This window comes from Aspergillus lucknowensis (assembly GCF_044049455.1).
Source record: "Aspergillus lucknowensis strain CBS 449.75 chromosome Unknown BJX67scaffold_69, whole genome shotgun sequence".
Lineage (NCBI taxonomy): Eukaryota > Fungi > Ascomycota > Eurotiomycetes > Eurotiales > Aspergillaceae > Aspergillus > Aspergillus lucknowensis.
The window spans coordinates 58,240-72,241 of record NW_027263613.1 but is presented as its reverse complement, the minus strand read 5'-3'; the positions used below and the strand labels follow the sequence as shown (position 1 = coordinate 72,241).

General features: G+C 51.1%; 5 protein-coding genes across 5 annotated transcripts; 3 read left to right on the top strand and 2 right to left on the bottom strand.

Annotated features, from left to right (window-relative positions):
* Positions 1 to 2,036: 2,036 nt before the first annotated feature.
* On the top strand, positions 2,037 to 3,051 carry BJX67DRAFT_366541 (enoyl-CoA hydratase/isomerase family protein). The gene has a single exon (XM_071030416.1). The coding sequence runs from the start codon at positions 2,142 to 2,144 to the stop codon at positions 3,003 to 3,005; it is 864 nt and encodes a 287-aa protein (XP_070881317.1). The 5' UTR covers positions 2,037 to 2,141; the 3' UTR covers positions 3,006 to 3,051.
* Positions 3,052 to 3,414: 363 nt separating this feature from the next.
* Positions 3,415 to 5,284, bottom strand: BJX67DRAFT_366537 (oxidoreductase, short chain dehydrogenase/reductase family). The gene is made up of 5 exons (XM_071030415.1): positions 4,748 to 5,284; positions 4,383 to 4,692; positions 4,274 to 4,329; positions 4,112 to 4,220; positions 3,415 to 4,050 (listed from the first exon to the last, which is right to left on the bottom strand). The coding sequence occupies exons 1-5, from the start codon at positions 5,185 to 5,187 to the stop codon at positions 4,018 to 4,020; spliced, it is 948 nt and encodes a 315-aa protein (XP_070881316.1). The 5' UTR covers positions 5,188 to 5,284; the 3' UTR covers positions 3,415 to 4,017.
* A 961-nt stretch (positions 5,285 to 6,245) lies between these two features.
* Positions 6,246 to 8,364, top strand: BJX67DRAFT_298286 (uncharacterized protein). Its single transcript, XM_071026930.1, has 5 exons — positions 6,246 to 6,353; positions 6,467 to 6,558; positions 6,621 to 7,518; positions 7,575 to 7,673; positions 7,728 to 8,364. Exons 2-5 carry the CDS (start codon positions 6,535 to 6,537, stop codon positions 8,015 to 8,017), a joined length of 1,311 nt encoding a protein of 436 aa, XP_070881315.1. The 5' UTR covers positions 6,246 to 6,353; positions 6,467 to 6,534; the 3' UTR covers positions 8,018 to 8,364.
* Positions 8,365 to 9,429: 1,065 nt separating this feature from the next.
* On the top strand, positions 9,430 to 11,315 carry BJX67DRAFT_298288 (PTH11-like integral membrane protein). Its single transcript, XM_071026931.1, has 6 exons — positions 9,430 to 9,878; positions 9,939 to 9,975; positions 10,038 to 10,105; positions 10,180 to 10,552; positions 10,610 to 10,677; positions 10,742 to 11,315. Exons 1-6 carry the CDS (start codon positions 9,681 to 9,683, stop codon positions 10,847 to 10,849), a joined length of 852 nt encoding a protein of 283 aa, XP_070881314.1. The 5' UTR covers positions 9,430 to 9,680; the 3' UTR covers positions 10,850 to 11,315.
* Position 11,316: 1 nt separating this feature from the next.
* Positions 11,317 to 13,722, bottom strand: sreA (siderophore transcription factor SreA). The gene is made up of 3 exons (XM_071026928.1): positions 13,129 to 13,722; positions 12,553 to 13,067; positions 11,317 to 12,496 (listed from the first exon to the last, which is right to left on the bottom strand). The coding sequence occupies exons 1-3, from the start codon at positions 13,458 to 13,460 to the stop codon at positions 11,712 to 11,714; spliced, it is 1,632 nt and encodes a 543-aa protein (XP_070881313.1). The 5' UTR covers positions 13,461 to 13,722; the 3' UTR covers positions 11,317 to 11,711.
* Positions 13,723 to 14,002: the final 280 nt, after the last annotated feature.

Genomic DNA, 14,002 nt, shown 5'->3' with positions numbered 1-14,002 from the left:
ACCGCCGTGGACGTACCCCGGGTGGCCATACAGGCCTTTGCCAATGTAGCAGGCTGCTATTGCCCTGCAGACGGGGCGGGCTTGGTGGAAGAAGATGGGGTCGGAGGGAATCTTGGTAGGGCTAAATAGAGAGCTCATGACGAGGTGGGTTGAGTGGGCGGCTCGGTGCATGACGCGGTAAGGGTGGGTTTCGGTGTATATTGGGGCGCTTGAAGTTGCTGCTCCTGGGTTGAGGGAGTGGAGGTAGCGGGTTAGTAGGAGGGAAGAAATTAGGTCCTCGATTCATTGTTGGGCTTGGTTGTTGGTATCCGTGGATTTGAAGGAGGGAGCTGGCATTGAAGATAAATATCGGATTCCGCGGTATGCGAATTGTCCGTGGCATGGCTGCGTAGAGTGAATTGATCCAGCGGGAGATTCTGAGGTGCCATTGTAGCATCGCTCCGTGAGAGTGGACATCCCCATATAAGTGCTTCGGGAGACGTATACGTCTGACAATGTAGGCTGAGGATGGCCAGATTGGGGAGACAAGTCTCATATTTCAAGCGCTGTGAGCATCAATCTCTATGCTGAACGCTTGGGTACAACGAAGCGAGGACTATACGGGAGAGCGGGTCTATAACGGAGACGCTAGGACGGGAGCCTATCCATACTGTTGGGCTCGAGGTCGGCTTCCACACTATGATTCCGGGCCGCACATACCCTTTGCCTTACTGGTTCTCCAATAGATGCCCGAATCGAGTTCGTCGGGAGGAGCTTGCGGGTCGTTCACCGTTGGCAGGCCAAGACGGCGCTGGTCCGGGGCAGGGAGCATCTATAAACCGCAAATGGACCGTCACTGGCTGGAAGACAGGATTCCTGGCCATTCTATTCAAAATCTAGGAAATCTTGTTCCCTCTGAGTGCCGAAACTGGCTTCCCAGCTAGCAGCCCCGGCCGTCCAGACCTACATTCTCCTTACTCTTGAATCCAAGCACTTAACCTACAGGGGAGTGTACCACTAGACCCTTGTTTAGCTGAGAAAAAGCAACAGGCTTGATTGTCTGACTCCTTACCCCACCTGAGGAATCAGGTATGCCCACCTGGCTGCTCTTGTAGAGCCGGAGGTCTAGGATATGCATAATAAGTTGTAGTATGGCAAGGCGCTCCGAAAACACTGCATCATTAGTTGAGTCTCTTAATTCCACAGGTTCTGGAATATTAGTCCGGTATCTATCCAAGCGGCCTTGCCTCCCACGTCGCTAAAACTCGGACATCGTCTTTTGTGTCCCCTAATCGGATCATTCGGACACGAAACTACATTCCCCTCCGATATGCCCAGACTGTCTCAACGGTAAACGCATGCCAGCCAGAGGGTTGAGTCTGTGTTCTCGCGGGAAAGTACTCCTCTTTGCAAGGCTTGAACGAAGTGAGCTTAGTCATGGGTGGATGACAGCTGGGAATGATGCGTGGGATCCAGTAGACCTGCGCCGAAATGGTCGTGCTCGTATTCGCAGCCTGAGCACCAGGATCTCGTATAAAACCTGGTTGCCTCCCGAATACCCCGAGTCAGCTGGTATAAGATATAACCTGTTCGACTTCCATGTGATAATAGATAGTCAAACATTTGCAAGAGATAGGTTACGTATGATTAGTAGACGCCGAGTGTCTGAAAAAAGGGCTCTTCTTCCCATTCTGGGTTCTTCAGAAGAGTATAGTGTAGCAGCAGGAAGCACTTCAAGAAGTACTTTGAGTCGGACTCCGACGAAGACCGACAATGGCGATTACCCCGCCGGCCTCTTTTCATGCGTAAATACGAGAATATTGAAGACTAATTGCAAAGATAGCAGGAATCAGTCACTTACGCCCTTTGTTTTTCCCAGAATACCTTGGGCGTCTCCCCACATGGTGGTTGTCATTGCGTGCCGATCCCGCCTCCGCGCTCCAAAATATTTCCCAAATTGGAACCTGAATACCTGGCTGCAGAACAACCGAGGTCATAAAAGATGAATAAAAGATTGGCGAAGATCTTATCATCAGCAGCTGATTGCGCCGATGTTCTATAAGTTCGACCCCACACCTAGTTACCCGAAGCTCTTCCAAATTTACCAAAGGCGCCCTTCTGAGAATTATTTTGGACAATTACTCTATTCCCTTGCTCGAACAATGAGCTCAAATAATTCTCCAAACCACGATAATGAACCAAATGCCGTCCGGGTCACCAAGACCCCCGAGGGAATCACCACAATCACGATAAACCGGGAGCGACGTCGGAACGCCATCGACGGCCCAACGGCCGTGAAGCTGACAGACGCATTCCTCGACTTTGAGAACGATGACAGCCAGAAAGTTTGCGTTTTCTACGGCGCAAATGGAACCTTCTGCGCCGGATTCGACCTCCAAGAGGTCGCAAAATTCGAAGGGCAGAGTGTCGAACACGCCGGGCCTCGAGTTGGGCGGACCGAACCTGTTGACGGTCGCAACAGGGGTCCTATGGGGCCCTCTCGAATGCAAATCCGGAAGCCTGTTATCAGTGCTGTTTCTGGATTCGCGGTCGCTGGAGGGCTCGAGCTCAGCCTCCTTGGTGACATTCGGGTTGCCGAAGAAGACGCCATCTTTGGCGTGTTCTGTCGGCGTTGGGGTGTACCACTTCTCGACGGGGGCACTGTCCGTCTCCGGGCTATTGTTGGCCTCGGCCGGGCACTTGATATGATTTTGACGGGTCGTGGAGTGGGAGCGAAGGAGGCCTGGGCCATGGGCCTGGCTAACCGAGTGGTTCCAAAGGGGAAGGCGCTTGAGGAGGCTACAAGTATCGCACGCCAACTACTGGTATTCCCACAAGGATGTATGAACGCGGATCGTACCTCTTGTTACTATGCCGCATACGATGCTACTTCCTTTGAGGATGCCCTAAGTTTCGAGTATGACCACGGAATCAAGGTCATTGCTTCGGAGAGCGTTACGGGTGCTGCGAAGTTCAGTGCTGGTGCTGGACGGCACGGAAAGTTCGACTTTGAGGGTAATCTTTAGTTATACTAGTCTATTGTTTGAATATGATCTGGCGTCTTGTATATCAGAGATTGTACTTGCATGTCTCCACTCTCGTTTCGGGGAAAGCATCCAAACCAATGGAGCCCTGTGGCCCAACTCGAACATCAATACTCAAGGCAGCCTCGACATCACGTTCAAGTTGCTCTCTGAATGGTGATTATCAAATCTCAACCCTACGAGGCCCTATGAGAACATCGCCGAATCTTCCTGGGATCAAGGGATCCATAACTACCGGTCCTCTGAGGGTAACTACGATGACCAATGGCTCCAGTTCTATTCAGGTGGTGTAGGCCATCGCGCCTTCCTAGGACCGCGCTACTTTGTATTCCCCCCATAAGGAAGGTGCAATGGACTGACTCATGAACCCGACCCGTGGACCGTAGTCCCTCCTGCCTATTCCTAGTCATCTCCCGCCCGCATCCACGGGTCCACGGGTGACTTCCTAATATTCCGAAATCGACTCTTCTCATAAGGCAGGTGCAACCTGCCGCTTCCATCGCTCTTTCCCTCGACTCCCCGGAGCCTGGAGGTCCTCCGCACTTTCCTAAAGTATCTGAAGCGCGCTATACGTTTCTGTAAGGGAAGGGGCAATGAACATCGCTCTTTCCGATAGCGCAGTAGCCTTCATTTGTGCATGTACCACGCCTTCCTCAGATTTCCGGAATGCGGGGTATCATTCCGCAAGGAAGGAGCGACCAACCCTAAGCAGGTACCTAAGCATGGATGCCCCTTTCGAGGTTGGATTGCGAATCCTTTCACGGGGTAAATATCATGCTGACGTTGAGGGAGATTGGTGAAAATCTAAGCATACTGGTACGGCCCAGTTCGCGATCGCTTGGTTGGCAACATGGGCAGATCAGTATCGCCCAGGACAAACCCTTCTTGTTCAGTGTGTAATGAAGTTTTAGGTTCCTCTATTCCCCGGTATCTACTCTCTATGTATACCCTGACTTGTATGTACAATCCACCACTGTCTTCTCGGATCGATTCCTTAAGCCTTGCGGTGCAGATGGCCGGGGGAAGCCTATGTTAGAGGTTAGTAAGGCCTGGGGGAACTACCCGACGTGGGAATATTCCGAGCTCACCTGGTGGCTGGGGAAGACCAGAGTATCAGCAATCACAACGTTCTCCCTCCGGCCGGCGGCGAAGACAATAACCTCTGCGATATCATCGGGCGTAAGGGGCTCGCAGTTTCTGAGACCTAGTTAGCGCCAAGAGGCAAGAAATATGGTGCGCGGGAATCTTACGCATAGACGGCGTCGGCCTTCTGCTTGTCTCCGTAGAAACGGACAACGGAGAATTCCTGAAGACACCTTGTTAGCTTCGCTGTCATCGGATATTCCATGAGATGCGTACAGTCTCAACTTGGCCAGGGTCGACCTCAATGATGCGAATCCTGGTGGAGATGAGCTCCTTCCTCAGCGCCTCGGTGAAAGACTTGACGGCAGCCTTGGTAGAGCAGTAGATACTGCCACCGGGATAGGGTTCACGACCAGCGATGCTTCCAATGTTGATGATGTCTCCACGGCCACCGTCGCTGCGCTTCTTGTAGATGGGGAGAACAGCCTGGGTCAGGTTGATCAGCCCGGTGACGTTTGTAGCGAACATGACATTGATGTCCTCCGGGTCGATATTAGGAGCCTGAGCAACGCCCCTGACGAGACCACTGCGGCAATACTTAGACGAATATGCTCGAGACTGGTATGAAGCGCGAGACTTACGCGTTGTTGACCAAGACATCGATATCCTGGAACTCCGCAGGGAGAGACGGAACAAAGTTCTTGACCTCCTCCGGGTTGCTGACATCCAGCTTCACAGGTAATGTCTTCACACCATCACCGACTTCCTCCTTGATTTCCTGCGCCAGCACCTGAAGCGCGTCGATGCGCCGAGCCGTCACGATAAGCTTCAGGTTGTTGGGAGATGTGCGGGCGAATTCCTTCGCTGTGCTTCGGCCGATTCCTGATGAGGCACCGGTCACCACGATTGTCTTGCCCTCAAGACGCTTTGCCATTGCGGAGGCCATTGTGCGTCTAAAAGCTGATGCGAATATCGGAGACGTGCGAGGGTGTTGGGGGAATGCGGAGGTGAGTCCGAGCGGAGAGGAAGTAAGTCGACGGAAAGCGGCTATTGACCTGCGATAAGCTCGAAGATGTTTCATAAAGAGAGGGACTTTCGCCTGGCTCTACCCAAGCAAAATTGGAGAAGCAGAATAGAGGAGGGTGACCATATATCGGTCGAGGGCGTGGGGACTTGATTGATCTCGCCATAGCGGGGCGGCAACTGCTGGGCTAAACTCCAACGACTCGGCTGGAGGTTTTCCCGTCCCTGCTCGGAGTTTTTCCCGAGAGCTTTCGCACGAGAACTGGTGGCACAACAGCCCGCCCGACCCACAACGTCTTCATTGTTGACCAAGTATAGACTGCGGCGGCATTGGCCTCGTGTTACACTTGGTGTCCCAAAACTCATTTTACCTTGAGTTTTCCTCATACTGGTCTGGCTCTTTCAAACTATCATCCCCCGACAATGGAGGCTTTTCCGCCTTCGCTTTATGACGTCAATAGCCTTCGCTCTGGTCGAGGAAGAGGGTTAGGTTCCGGGACGCCCCCGTCGACTCGTGGCTCATAGCCTACCTCAGAGCGATTTCATGAAGAAGTACGGGAATTTACCGGTATTTATGGTGTCCCCTGGTATCAATAAAGCTGTGGATGCCAGCTTTGAATACTTGCCTTGTCCATTTCTTGGAATCTAGGCCGCTTGGGTGCCGAGTCCACAGAGCTGGATGAGACATCGAGATATAAGAATCTTGAGCTGGAGAGATCGCCCACAATCTGTCTCCATATTAATAAAACACTCGTCGACTTGAAAGATGACGCTGGCGATATATCCCTGTAAAGCCCCGTCTAGGCCTCTGAGCGTACTCTCGTTGGTTATCCCGATGTCCACAGTTCTGGAAGTGAGTTCCAGTCCATGGTGGAACGCTCTCGTGAACAGCGAGAAAAGCATATTTTCGATTCTCAATTCCACACCTATCACTACCATGACTCTTCATAGGCCGTTGCCTTCTCTTCCTCTGATCCCCACTCTCTCCATCTTCTGCCACTTACCACCATCGTTTGAGAAGCAGTTCTACACCAGGACGCTCGTTCTATCCCATATCATCTCAACCCCCATTAATATCGGCATATTTAGCGTATTTACTTTCAGATTCAGCGAAGGCACCACCAGGTCTGACCTGGACCTTAAAAACACCCTCGTTCTTCAAACGACTACTGGGCTGGTATCTCGGGAGCTATTCCAAAGCCTCTATATAAGCTCTCTCCAAAGGTATGTGTTATACCACACTCTTAGTTTTCCCACCACATTATTTGTGTTCCATACCCGAGTTCTTTCTTGTGTTGAGCTTCTCTTTGCCCTCATTAACAACCTTTCCCACTCAGAGATCTGTCTGATAATACACAGTAAAAGCAAAATTCACAGCGACTCAACTGTATATCAGACATCAAACATGTGCACAATGTTGTCCTCGGAGGTGGGTCACTTCTCCGAGCTTTTTATTCGGTATTTCCATTCTGACTTCTCGTCGTCCCTCAGGAAGCCGACGACCTGCTCAAGCCAGTTCACTTCTCATGGGATGAGGAGTTCGACGACGTACAAGAATCTCAAACTGGAAGCACCCCTGAACCACTGGGAGAAAATGCGGGAGTAACCTTACTCGACCACGAGGTAAACTTCCTATACCCAACAAATGAATTTTGCACTCCTGGCAACGAGGTCATGTCGAACCCCCTAAGCATCGACACCACCACATATTCCCCATATCCCGGTCAACTATGTACTGTGGAGCCTGAAGACGACATGTCGAACTTATATTATGGTGCAATGGACGCCGCCTGGCGAGAGTTCGCCCATCGAGATAGGATGTTGGATGCGCCTGGCGGCAATCAAATCCATCATTTCAACTGGGAAGGGTGCCCTGTATACGAACGCAGCAGCACACCTCCGGAAATCTCGCTTTGGTACATGACAACCCAGCCCAAAGTTTATAAGCCCTCGTGTTCCAGCGAGTTGCGAGTGGAGACCGCTCTCAGAAGGTCGAGGACGTGGATAGATCCAGTTCTCGTCCATATCAAAGAGGGCGTTGACTTGCCTGGACACGCGGAAACCCTAATTCGTTTTGCAAAGGATAAAACATACGTATTTTACAGCAAACACGGACGGTGGCAGACCGAGCCCCAAGAACGCATGTGTTTCCGTGACGAGGGTGCCCTAGAGACGTACTTCGACAAGACTGTAAAGGTGGGAAATGGATTCATCAATGGCACTCCTATCCGGTCAAGAGAGGAATGGAACACACTGAAAAATCAGTTGCAAGATTTCGAATTCTTGCGATCAAGGAAGCGTGTCCTAGACGAGCGAACCGAATGGATTCAAAACAAGCGACGCAAGCCTTCTCCTCTTAGGCACTCGACAACAATAGCGGACACCGACGGTCAGTAAAACAATTGCCTTCCGGTTCAACAAAGAATCACATTAACTTTCCTGTAGCAGACGAAGTCATGACGGATGTGGTCAATGAACCGGTCAATGCAGCTGCTTCACCAATTTCCATGGACCCGCCACCAGCTTTCTTCTACTCTCCGCCAAGTGAGTTAACACCCCAATGCCGAAAGTTGAAAGGACCACAGCTGATGACAGTAGATTCTGAAGATACGGAGATGAAAGATGCAGAAACTGACGAGTTTATTGACGAGTTTACAACCCAGCTTAGTCAAGAGCACTTAGAACGGGATATGGAACAGGCTCTCGAAGCAAACCCCATGTTAGCGCCAATCTGCGAAAGCCCGCCTCCGCTAACGGCATCATCTTCTTCCTTCGGCGAGGATGTCCTTGACAGTATGGACATTGATTCTGAGACTGATATGCACTCTTTTTCTTCTATGGACAATGACTCCTTTGGTGTAGTTGCTCTAGACGCTGCCGAGTTATAACACATCGACACTATTCGTGCCATCCGGATTTAAGGAAGCCGTCATATCGCCATGGTCCGGAAATGTGTTGGTTGACGTATATGATTTCTGAAATTTGCTATCATTCATAGGTCTCATAGCGCGCGGGTCATCGATCAGCGTTGCAGGTATCTGGAGTCATATTATTTGCTACTTTCCTGTACGGAGTTGGATACTCGCGAACCGCCATTTACTTATTTCATGTACTCTAACATGTTTGGAGCTTTAACCTTGCTTCAGAATAATTTCGAGCATTCTAGATCCACTCTCCCATAAGATACTCCCACGCATACCATGGCTTATCCCAATCTGGAGCCCTTCTATATTGTCAAAGGTAGTTGTAGCATGTGACATGATGGTCGGCGCGAAAACCCTGAAGGCGAAGGGTGCTTACTCCCGTTCTCTCCTCCTTCCGACTCCATCATAGGTGGGTCACCATCAGCCCTCTCGAGCGCCATCGTTCATGTTTATCTATCTCAAGTTACCAGCGTCTGATTCAATGAAACAAGCAATACCACTCCGCTGCGCATGAGCCCGATCACTATCAGTAAGCACCCAGATTCTCGATTCCTCTCCAGACTCTTTCAATCGATATGAACCCCCCCTAAAACCCCCGCTCAAACAACGAGCCCACGCCGACCGAGAAACCGACAAAACATAACTACGGCCCTGAGATCAAGTGTTCGTTTCGCTCAGTTGAAATTTCGGTTGCCGCGAAGAGAGAGTGGGTTGCCAAGGCGCCAATCCACGCCGGCGCATGCTTATCAATCCTGGAACCTCCGGTGGCAGATGTCCCAAACGCCCGGATTCGCTTCTTTCAGGAAGACCAGGACCGAATCGGACAGCGAACGAGAAGGGAGGATACGATATTCGCCTCGATGCCGCTTCAGACCCGCTGAAGTATGCTCCTGGAGGGGTAAAAAAAAGGATCAGGACGTGATTTATCTCCCACTCCTGAGCCTCACACAGTTCTGCGATCTTCCAGCCCAGCGTCCTGACACCATGACATGATGCCTCACCGTTGCTGAAGCGGATGTGTCGAAATGTGGGACAACTGAAAGGTATAACAGATGTAATTCCGGTAGACGCGTCCCCTATTCCAGAAGCCCTTATTCTCAGGGCCAGGAGGTCGCACGTGTTCATCAAGCGGACAAAACACCGACCCGCCGGCCTCTAGGGTGAAGAGTAATGACAAGGGAATTGCGTTTCTACTATTATGTGTTCTTTGGACAGGTAAGAGTCTCACCCCGCCAGTCCTCCGAGTAAATTAGTTATCGATTTTCGCTCCCATTAAGTACAGCTCCTCCGCGATGGAGCCATTGCAATGTGACAGCAAATAGAACCATGGTTCACTGCAGTCATACACAGGAAACGCTCCATATTGACATGATCTACACCCCGGGATAGATCTAGATGGCCTGAAAAAAAATTTGCTTTGATACCCCTGTTGGCTTTTAATTATATCACAACAGCCAGCTAATTCAGCCCTTTGCTCTGCAACTCCACCCGCTCAATGCGGATATACTGATGCGAAGCCTCCGGGCTTGAACCCGAGGACCTCAAGGCCAGGCCAGTGCCAGTCGAATGCCACGATTTTAATGCCTCGGTTGGCCGATTTCTGTCTTTTAAACGCTTTCTTTCTTCGATGACAATGGAGGGGTTTCTGGAGCACCTCATGCGTCCTCGAAGTGATGATGGAAGCGCATCTCGAGGGCAGCGAGCTATGGCGGTAACGGTCGTGCTCACTGTAATCTCGATCCTTATCGTGGCTATGCGCATGTATACCAGGATTGGACTGTTAAAGCTGAATGGCCGAGAGGATTGGAGCATCTTAGTTTCTCTGGTACGTACCTTGGACGGGGTATCGGCCACTATAGGTCACTCACACACAGCTCAATTACAGGTCTTCGCAATCACCTATCTCGGCCTAGTTATTTCTCGTAAGTAACCAGTCGCCGTTCGCCAATTCGCCCGTCAGAAGCTTTTTGATAACCATGACCAGAATACCACTTTGGTCCAGGAAGGCATTCCAACGAGATACCCGCCGGCGAATTGAAGGCACAGTTGAAGGTCAGGCTCCAAGACATAACACCTGCAAAAAACTCCGAAATCTGTTTGCGATACTCACAACTTGTTCTATATAGCGATTATGGGCCGTAATCTCGATGTATAACGCGAGCTTAGCATTTACGAAGGTCTCCATCCTCTTTCATTACCTGCGCATCTTTCCAAACTACTGGTTCCGCATCATCTGCTACATTGTCATGGGCATCGTTACTCTATATTCCACATGGGCTATTATCACCGGATTCGTCAACTGCGTACCTGTAGCCAAATTTTGGGATCGAGAAATACCCGGTTCATGTCTCTCCTTCGAGGCAATTTGGTTCTTCAATGCATCTATGAACATCGCGACCGACCTCATTCTCCTCGTCTTGCCGATGCCTCTCATTTCACAACTGCAACTCCCGAAGAAGCAAAAATTGGCCTCGTCACCGTCTTCGCGCTTGGTGGATTGTCAGTTTACTGGACCCTTGCCCTCAGGCAACTGCGTATGAAGCTAACATGCATCAGGTTGGTTATCACCAGTATCCCCCGCCTCTCCAGTCTGCGGACCGTTGCTAAAAGCAACGACATATCCTGTAAGATCCCTTCCCTTTCTACCTCTTATCTTTGTTTTCACTATCTAACGCCTCCTCGAAACAGGGAGCTATGTCGGCGCTGCCTACTGGACTGCAGCAGAGTGCAACGTCGCCATTAATCTGCGCCTGCCCTTCCCTTGCTGCGCCCCCTTGTCGGCCGCATATTTCCTAATTTCCTCTCAGAAAGCAGCTACAACAAATACACATGGAATAACCGGACCAGTACACGCACGCGGACACGGAACACAGCGACACGCTCGAACTTCTAAGGCGGGAGGGAGTTGCACTCCCAGGACCTGGAGCTCGGGCTCTTCACTATTGATATCGATGCGAAGAGGGCGGATGAGTCCACGGGTCCTCGACGGAGTGGTGAGATTGAGGTTCGTACGGAAGTGATTCAGGAGGTTGCGGCGTCTAATAGTGGTGCTGGACAAGGACATGGGAGACAGTCGAGTTAGAGAGGGTTTTTTGCAGATCATGAGGTCGCTGAATTATTCGAGCCATCCCACCACCTACTAGATCAGAAGTCAGGTTCTCACGGGCCGGGCACTTAAGATGCCCGTATGGGGTTTGCACGAACTTGGAACATAAGATCGAGGATCCATGATGGTCAAGCTCCAAACTTTGCTTTTCATGATACTTTAACGGGATGAACAGCGGAAAGGATGATTTTAAAGAGTTATGATGATGAGGGTATGTTAGGTTGTTGAACAAACATCAATCTATCCTTCCTATTTCCACTGCTAAACTCCACACTCTTACTTTTCCGAGAGATGAGAAAGATTAAAGTTATGAACCGGATACGACCCCCTATGAACGATCCTCGCTAATCCCGTTGAAAGAAGACGAAAAATCAAAGATAGGCTTCGAAAAATTTGCCCTAACCTTGACAAAATGAACTCTGTGTAATCCATCGACAGTGGAACATGGTATCTTGCGAGAAGAAATTTTGCGCCGGATGTACCTCTAAATAGGAAGGAAGGGTGAGCAATTTAGGTGAAGGGATGACTATTAGCTAGGCTGGAATGCCGTTGTCATTGGTTTGCGAGTTCTGCGAGCTCCCGCTCTTTTGCACGCAGCATTTCCCGCATTTCTTCGGCCTCCCGCTGGAGCTTCGCCCGACGATCCTCACGGTAATTGTCCAAGTCCGAAACACCCGGCAGTGTTTGTGAAGCTTGAGGGGCCTGAGGATGTTGGGATTTGGGGTGCTGCTGGTGGCCAAGAGCGAGGGATGGGTCCAAACGACCTTCGTTGCGTGCACCAGTATGATTGAGGATGGATGAAATCGAGCTAAGTCGAGCGGGTGGTGGTGGGTTGGCTGAGTTCACAATGGGCGGAAGCTGATTCGAACCAGCCTCCAATGAAGTGGGAACCGGAACAGAATCCGTACCAGGTCCAGTTTCGGCTAGTGTGCGCTTCTTCGGATTGCCTGAAGAATTCGGCGAAACCGATCGTCCGCTGTATTGGGAACCAGGTGAATGGCCTGGTTCAAGCAGTCTCGGGGGAGGTGGGTGATGTGGCAGGGTCACTGCCCCCGTATTAAAGCCAGTGAAATCGACCGGAGGGGGCGCAAAACCAAATGGCTGAGATACGGGAGAGATTCGGTCGATAGACTCCGAACTATAATATCGGTAATCAAGGGGTTGGGCCAGGGCTGCTGGGGACGATGCTTCTGGTGAAGCGGAGGAGCCGTGCGAAGAGTGGGTAGCAGCGGTCGGAGAATGCTCTCGCAAAGCTGGTACCACACGCTTTCGCCGCTTGATGATGGTCTTCTTCATTGTGGTGGGCCGATAGCAACCGTGGAGCTTATAGTACAAGCCTGCCACATGGTTAGTCAGGGAAAAAAAAAAACCAAGACAAAATGGAGAGACGTACCACAGGCGTTACAGATGGGGTGACCGTTCTCATCTCGTCGCCATAGTGGCGTCACTGTAGTTCCGCAGTTCTGGCACGAAACCAGCATGTTACCGTCCCCCTGTGGGCTGTTCCTCGCTTGCGCTTCAGGTTCTTGTGAAGGCGGAGCGGGTTCCGGGTTTGTTGTCCTGTTCAAAGCGTGCGCTGGAACGTTTCCTCGTGCGGTTGACTTGTACACACGATTGTTGTAAGCTGGACAGCCATCACAACCTTCCGCACCACCTGTACCGTTGCAGTTTCCTCCACCAGGGCAGGAACCCGCGAAGTTTCCGCAGCGTTCACCACCAACAGCTGGATCAGGCTGAGAGCCAGCAGAAACACTAGATGGAAGAGGCGCCTCTGGACTGGCTTGCATGCGGTTCCTTTTCGTTGGCCTTGCAACATTTCGCGCTTTGAGGTATAAGCCGCACGCATTGCAAATCATGGCTCCGGTAGGAGAACGCCGCCATAGTGGGGTGCTCTTCGTTCCGCAATTACTAGACGACGAGCAGAGTCAGATCGCCGCAGCGAGATTAGGAGACATGAACGGAGACGAACCTGCAAGAGTGTCCCAAGAACGAGGTGTCTTTCTGAGACTTTGGTGACGTTTTGTCGACGGGATAAAACCCGCTCCCCGACTCCGAAGATTGAGCCATGGGTCTCTCCACGTATGTTTCTACCTCATATTGACTCGGAGAAGACTTTGTATCTGAATTCAGCGTTCCGTCATTCATGTGGGGCCTATCTAGGGAATGTTCTCGGCCGGCTTGCGCAGATGAAATGAGCTGTTGCGCGGCATCTAGATCTTCGGCCGAGGGGTGTCGCGTAACCATGTCAGGATTTCGAGGAATGGATCGCAGCGTGTCGCCGTGCGAGATAGACGCTAACATTTCCACGGTTCACCCTTGTCAGGTTACCTGATTGTCACGACTCGAGTATTTCGTCGAAAAAGATCGAGGGAGGAAGGAGGAAGGGTCCCGGAAGGAAGAAATTCACTCGAGACCGACGGACGGAATAAGGAGATGGTTTGTCGTGCGAAGGGATGTTGTACCACAGTCGGGGAAAGCGTAAAGTCTTGTATGACGAAGTCAAAAGTCGGTCAAGATGACGGTGCAGGAGAAAAAGAAAAGAGAGACTAAGAGTGTCTGGCTAGATTGGCAAATCGATCGGTGCTGCAACTAGTGAGACTCCAAGCCAAAGGAGGCGGAGCGGAGAACGGAAATGAAGATCCTTGAGAATGGCTCCGAGAACCTTGAAAGGTTTGGGAGGACTCCAGAAGTGTCCTCCGCGGTCGAGGGTCGAAGCTGTCACGAGGGACACTGCGTAGGCTGAAGCGCAAAGGGTTGAGGTGGCGATATCAGGAAAACGAGATCTTCGAAGATAGCGGCGGTCTGGTAGAACCAATCAATATCAATGAGAATGAGGAAAAGGA

Excerpts from the sequence above, each read along its gene's own strand:
- BJX67DRAFT_366541 (XM_071030416.1), top strand. The coding sequence starts at position 2,142 with ATGAGCTCAAATAATTCTCCAAACCACGATAATGAACCAAATGCCGTC.
- BJX67DRAFT_366537 (XM_071030415.1), bottom strand. The coding sequence starts at position 5,187 with ATGAAACATCTTCGAGCTTATCGCAGGTCAATAGCCGCTTTCCGTCGA. Across the intron at positions 4,330-4,382 it reads ACCCTGGCCAAGTTGAGACT|GAATTCTCCGTTGTCCGTTT; the intron begins GTACGCATCTCA and ends AGGTGTCTTCAG. Across the intron at positions 4,051-4,111 it reads TGGTCTTCCCCAGCCACCAG|GCTTCCCCCGGCCATCTGCA; the intron begins GTGAGCTCGGAA and ends CCTCTAACATAG.
- BJX67DRAFT_298286 (XM_071026930.1), top strand. The coding sequence starts at position 6,535 with ATGTGCACAATGTTGTCCTCGGAG. Across the intron at positions 6,559-6,620 it reads GCACAATGTTGTCCTCGGAG|GAAGCCGACGACCTGCTCAA; the intron begins GTGGGTCACTTC and ends GTCGTCCCTCAG. Across the intron at positions 7,519-7,574 it reads AACAATAGCGGACACCGACG|CAGACGAAGTCATGACGGAT; the intron begins GTCAGTAAAACA and ends ACTTTCCTGTAG.
- BJX67DRAFT_298288 (XM_071026931.1), top strand. The coding sequence starts at position 9,681 with ATGACAATGGAGGGGTTTCTGGAGCACCTCATGCGTCCTCGAAGTGAT. Across the intron at positions 9,879-9,938 it reads GGAGCATCTTAGTTTCTCTG|GTCTTCGCAATCACCTATCT; the intron begins GTACGTACCTTG and ends GCTCAATTACAG. Across the intron at positions 10,678-10,741 it reads TAAAAGCAACGACATATCCT|GGAGCTATGTCGGCGCTGCC; the intron begins GTAAGATCCCTT and ends TCCTCGAAACAG.
- sreA (XM_071026928.1), bottom strand. The coding sequence starts at position 13,460 with ATGTTAGCGTCTATCTCGCACGGCGACACGCTGCGATCCATTCCTCGA. Across the intron at positions 13,068-13,128 it reads TTCTTGGGACACTCTTGCAG|TAATTGCGGAACGAAGAGCA; the intron begins GTTCGTCTCCGT and ends CTCGTCGTCTAG. Across the intron at positions 12,497-12,552 it reads CCCCATCTGTAACGCCTGTG|GCTTGTACTATAAGCTCCAC; the intron begins GTACGTCTCTCC and ends ACCATGTGGCAG.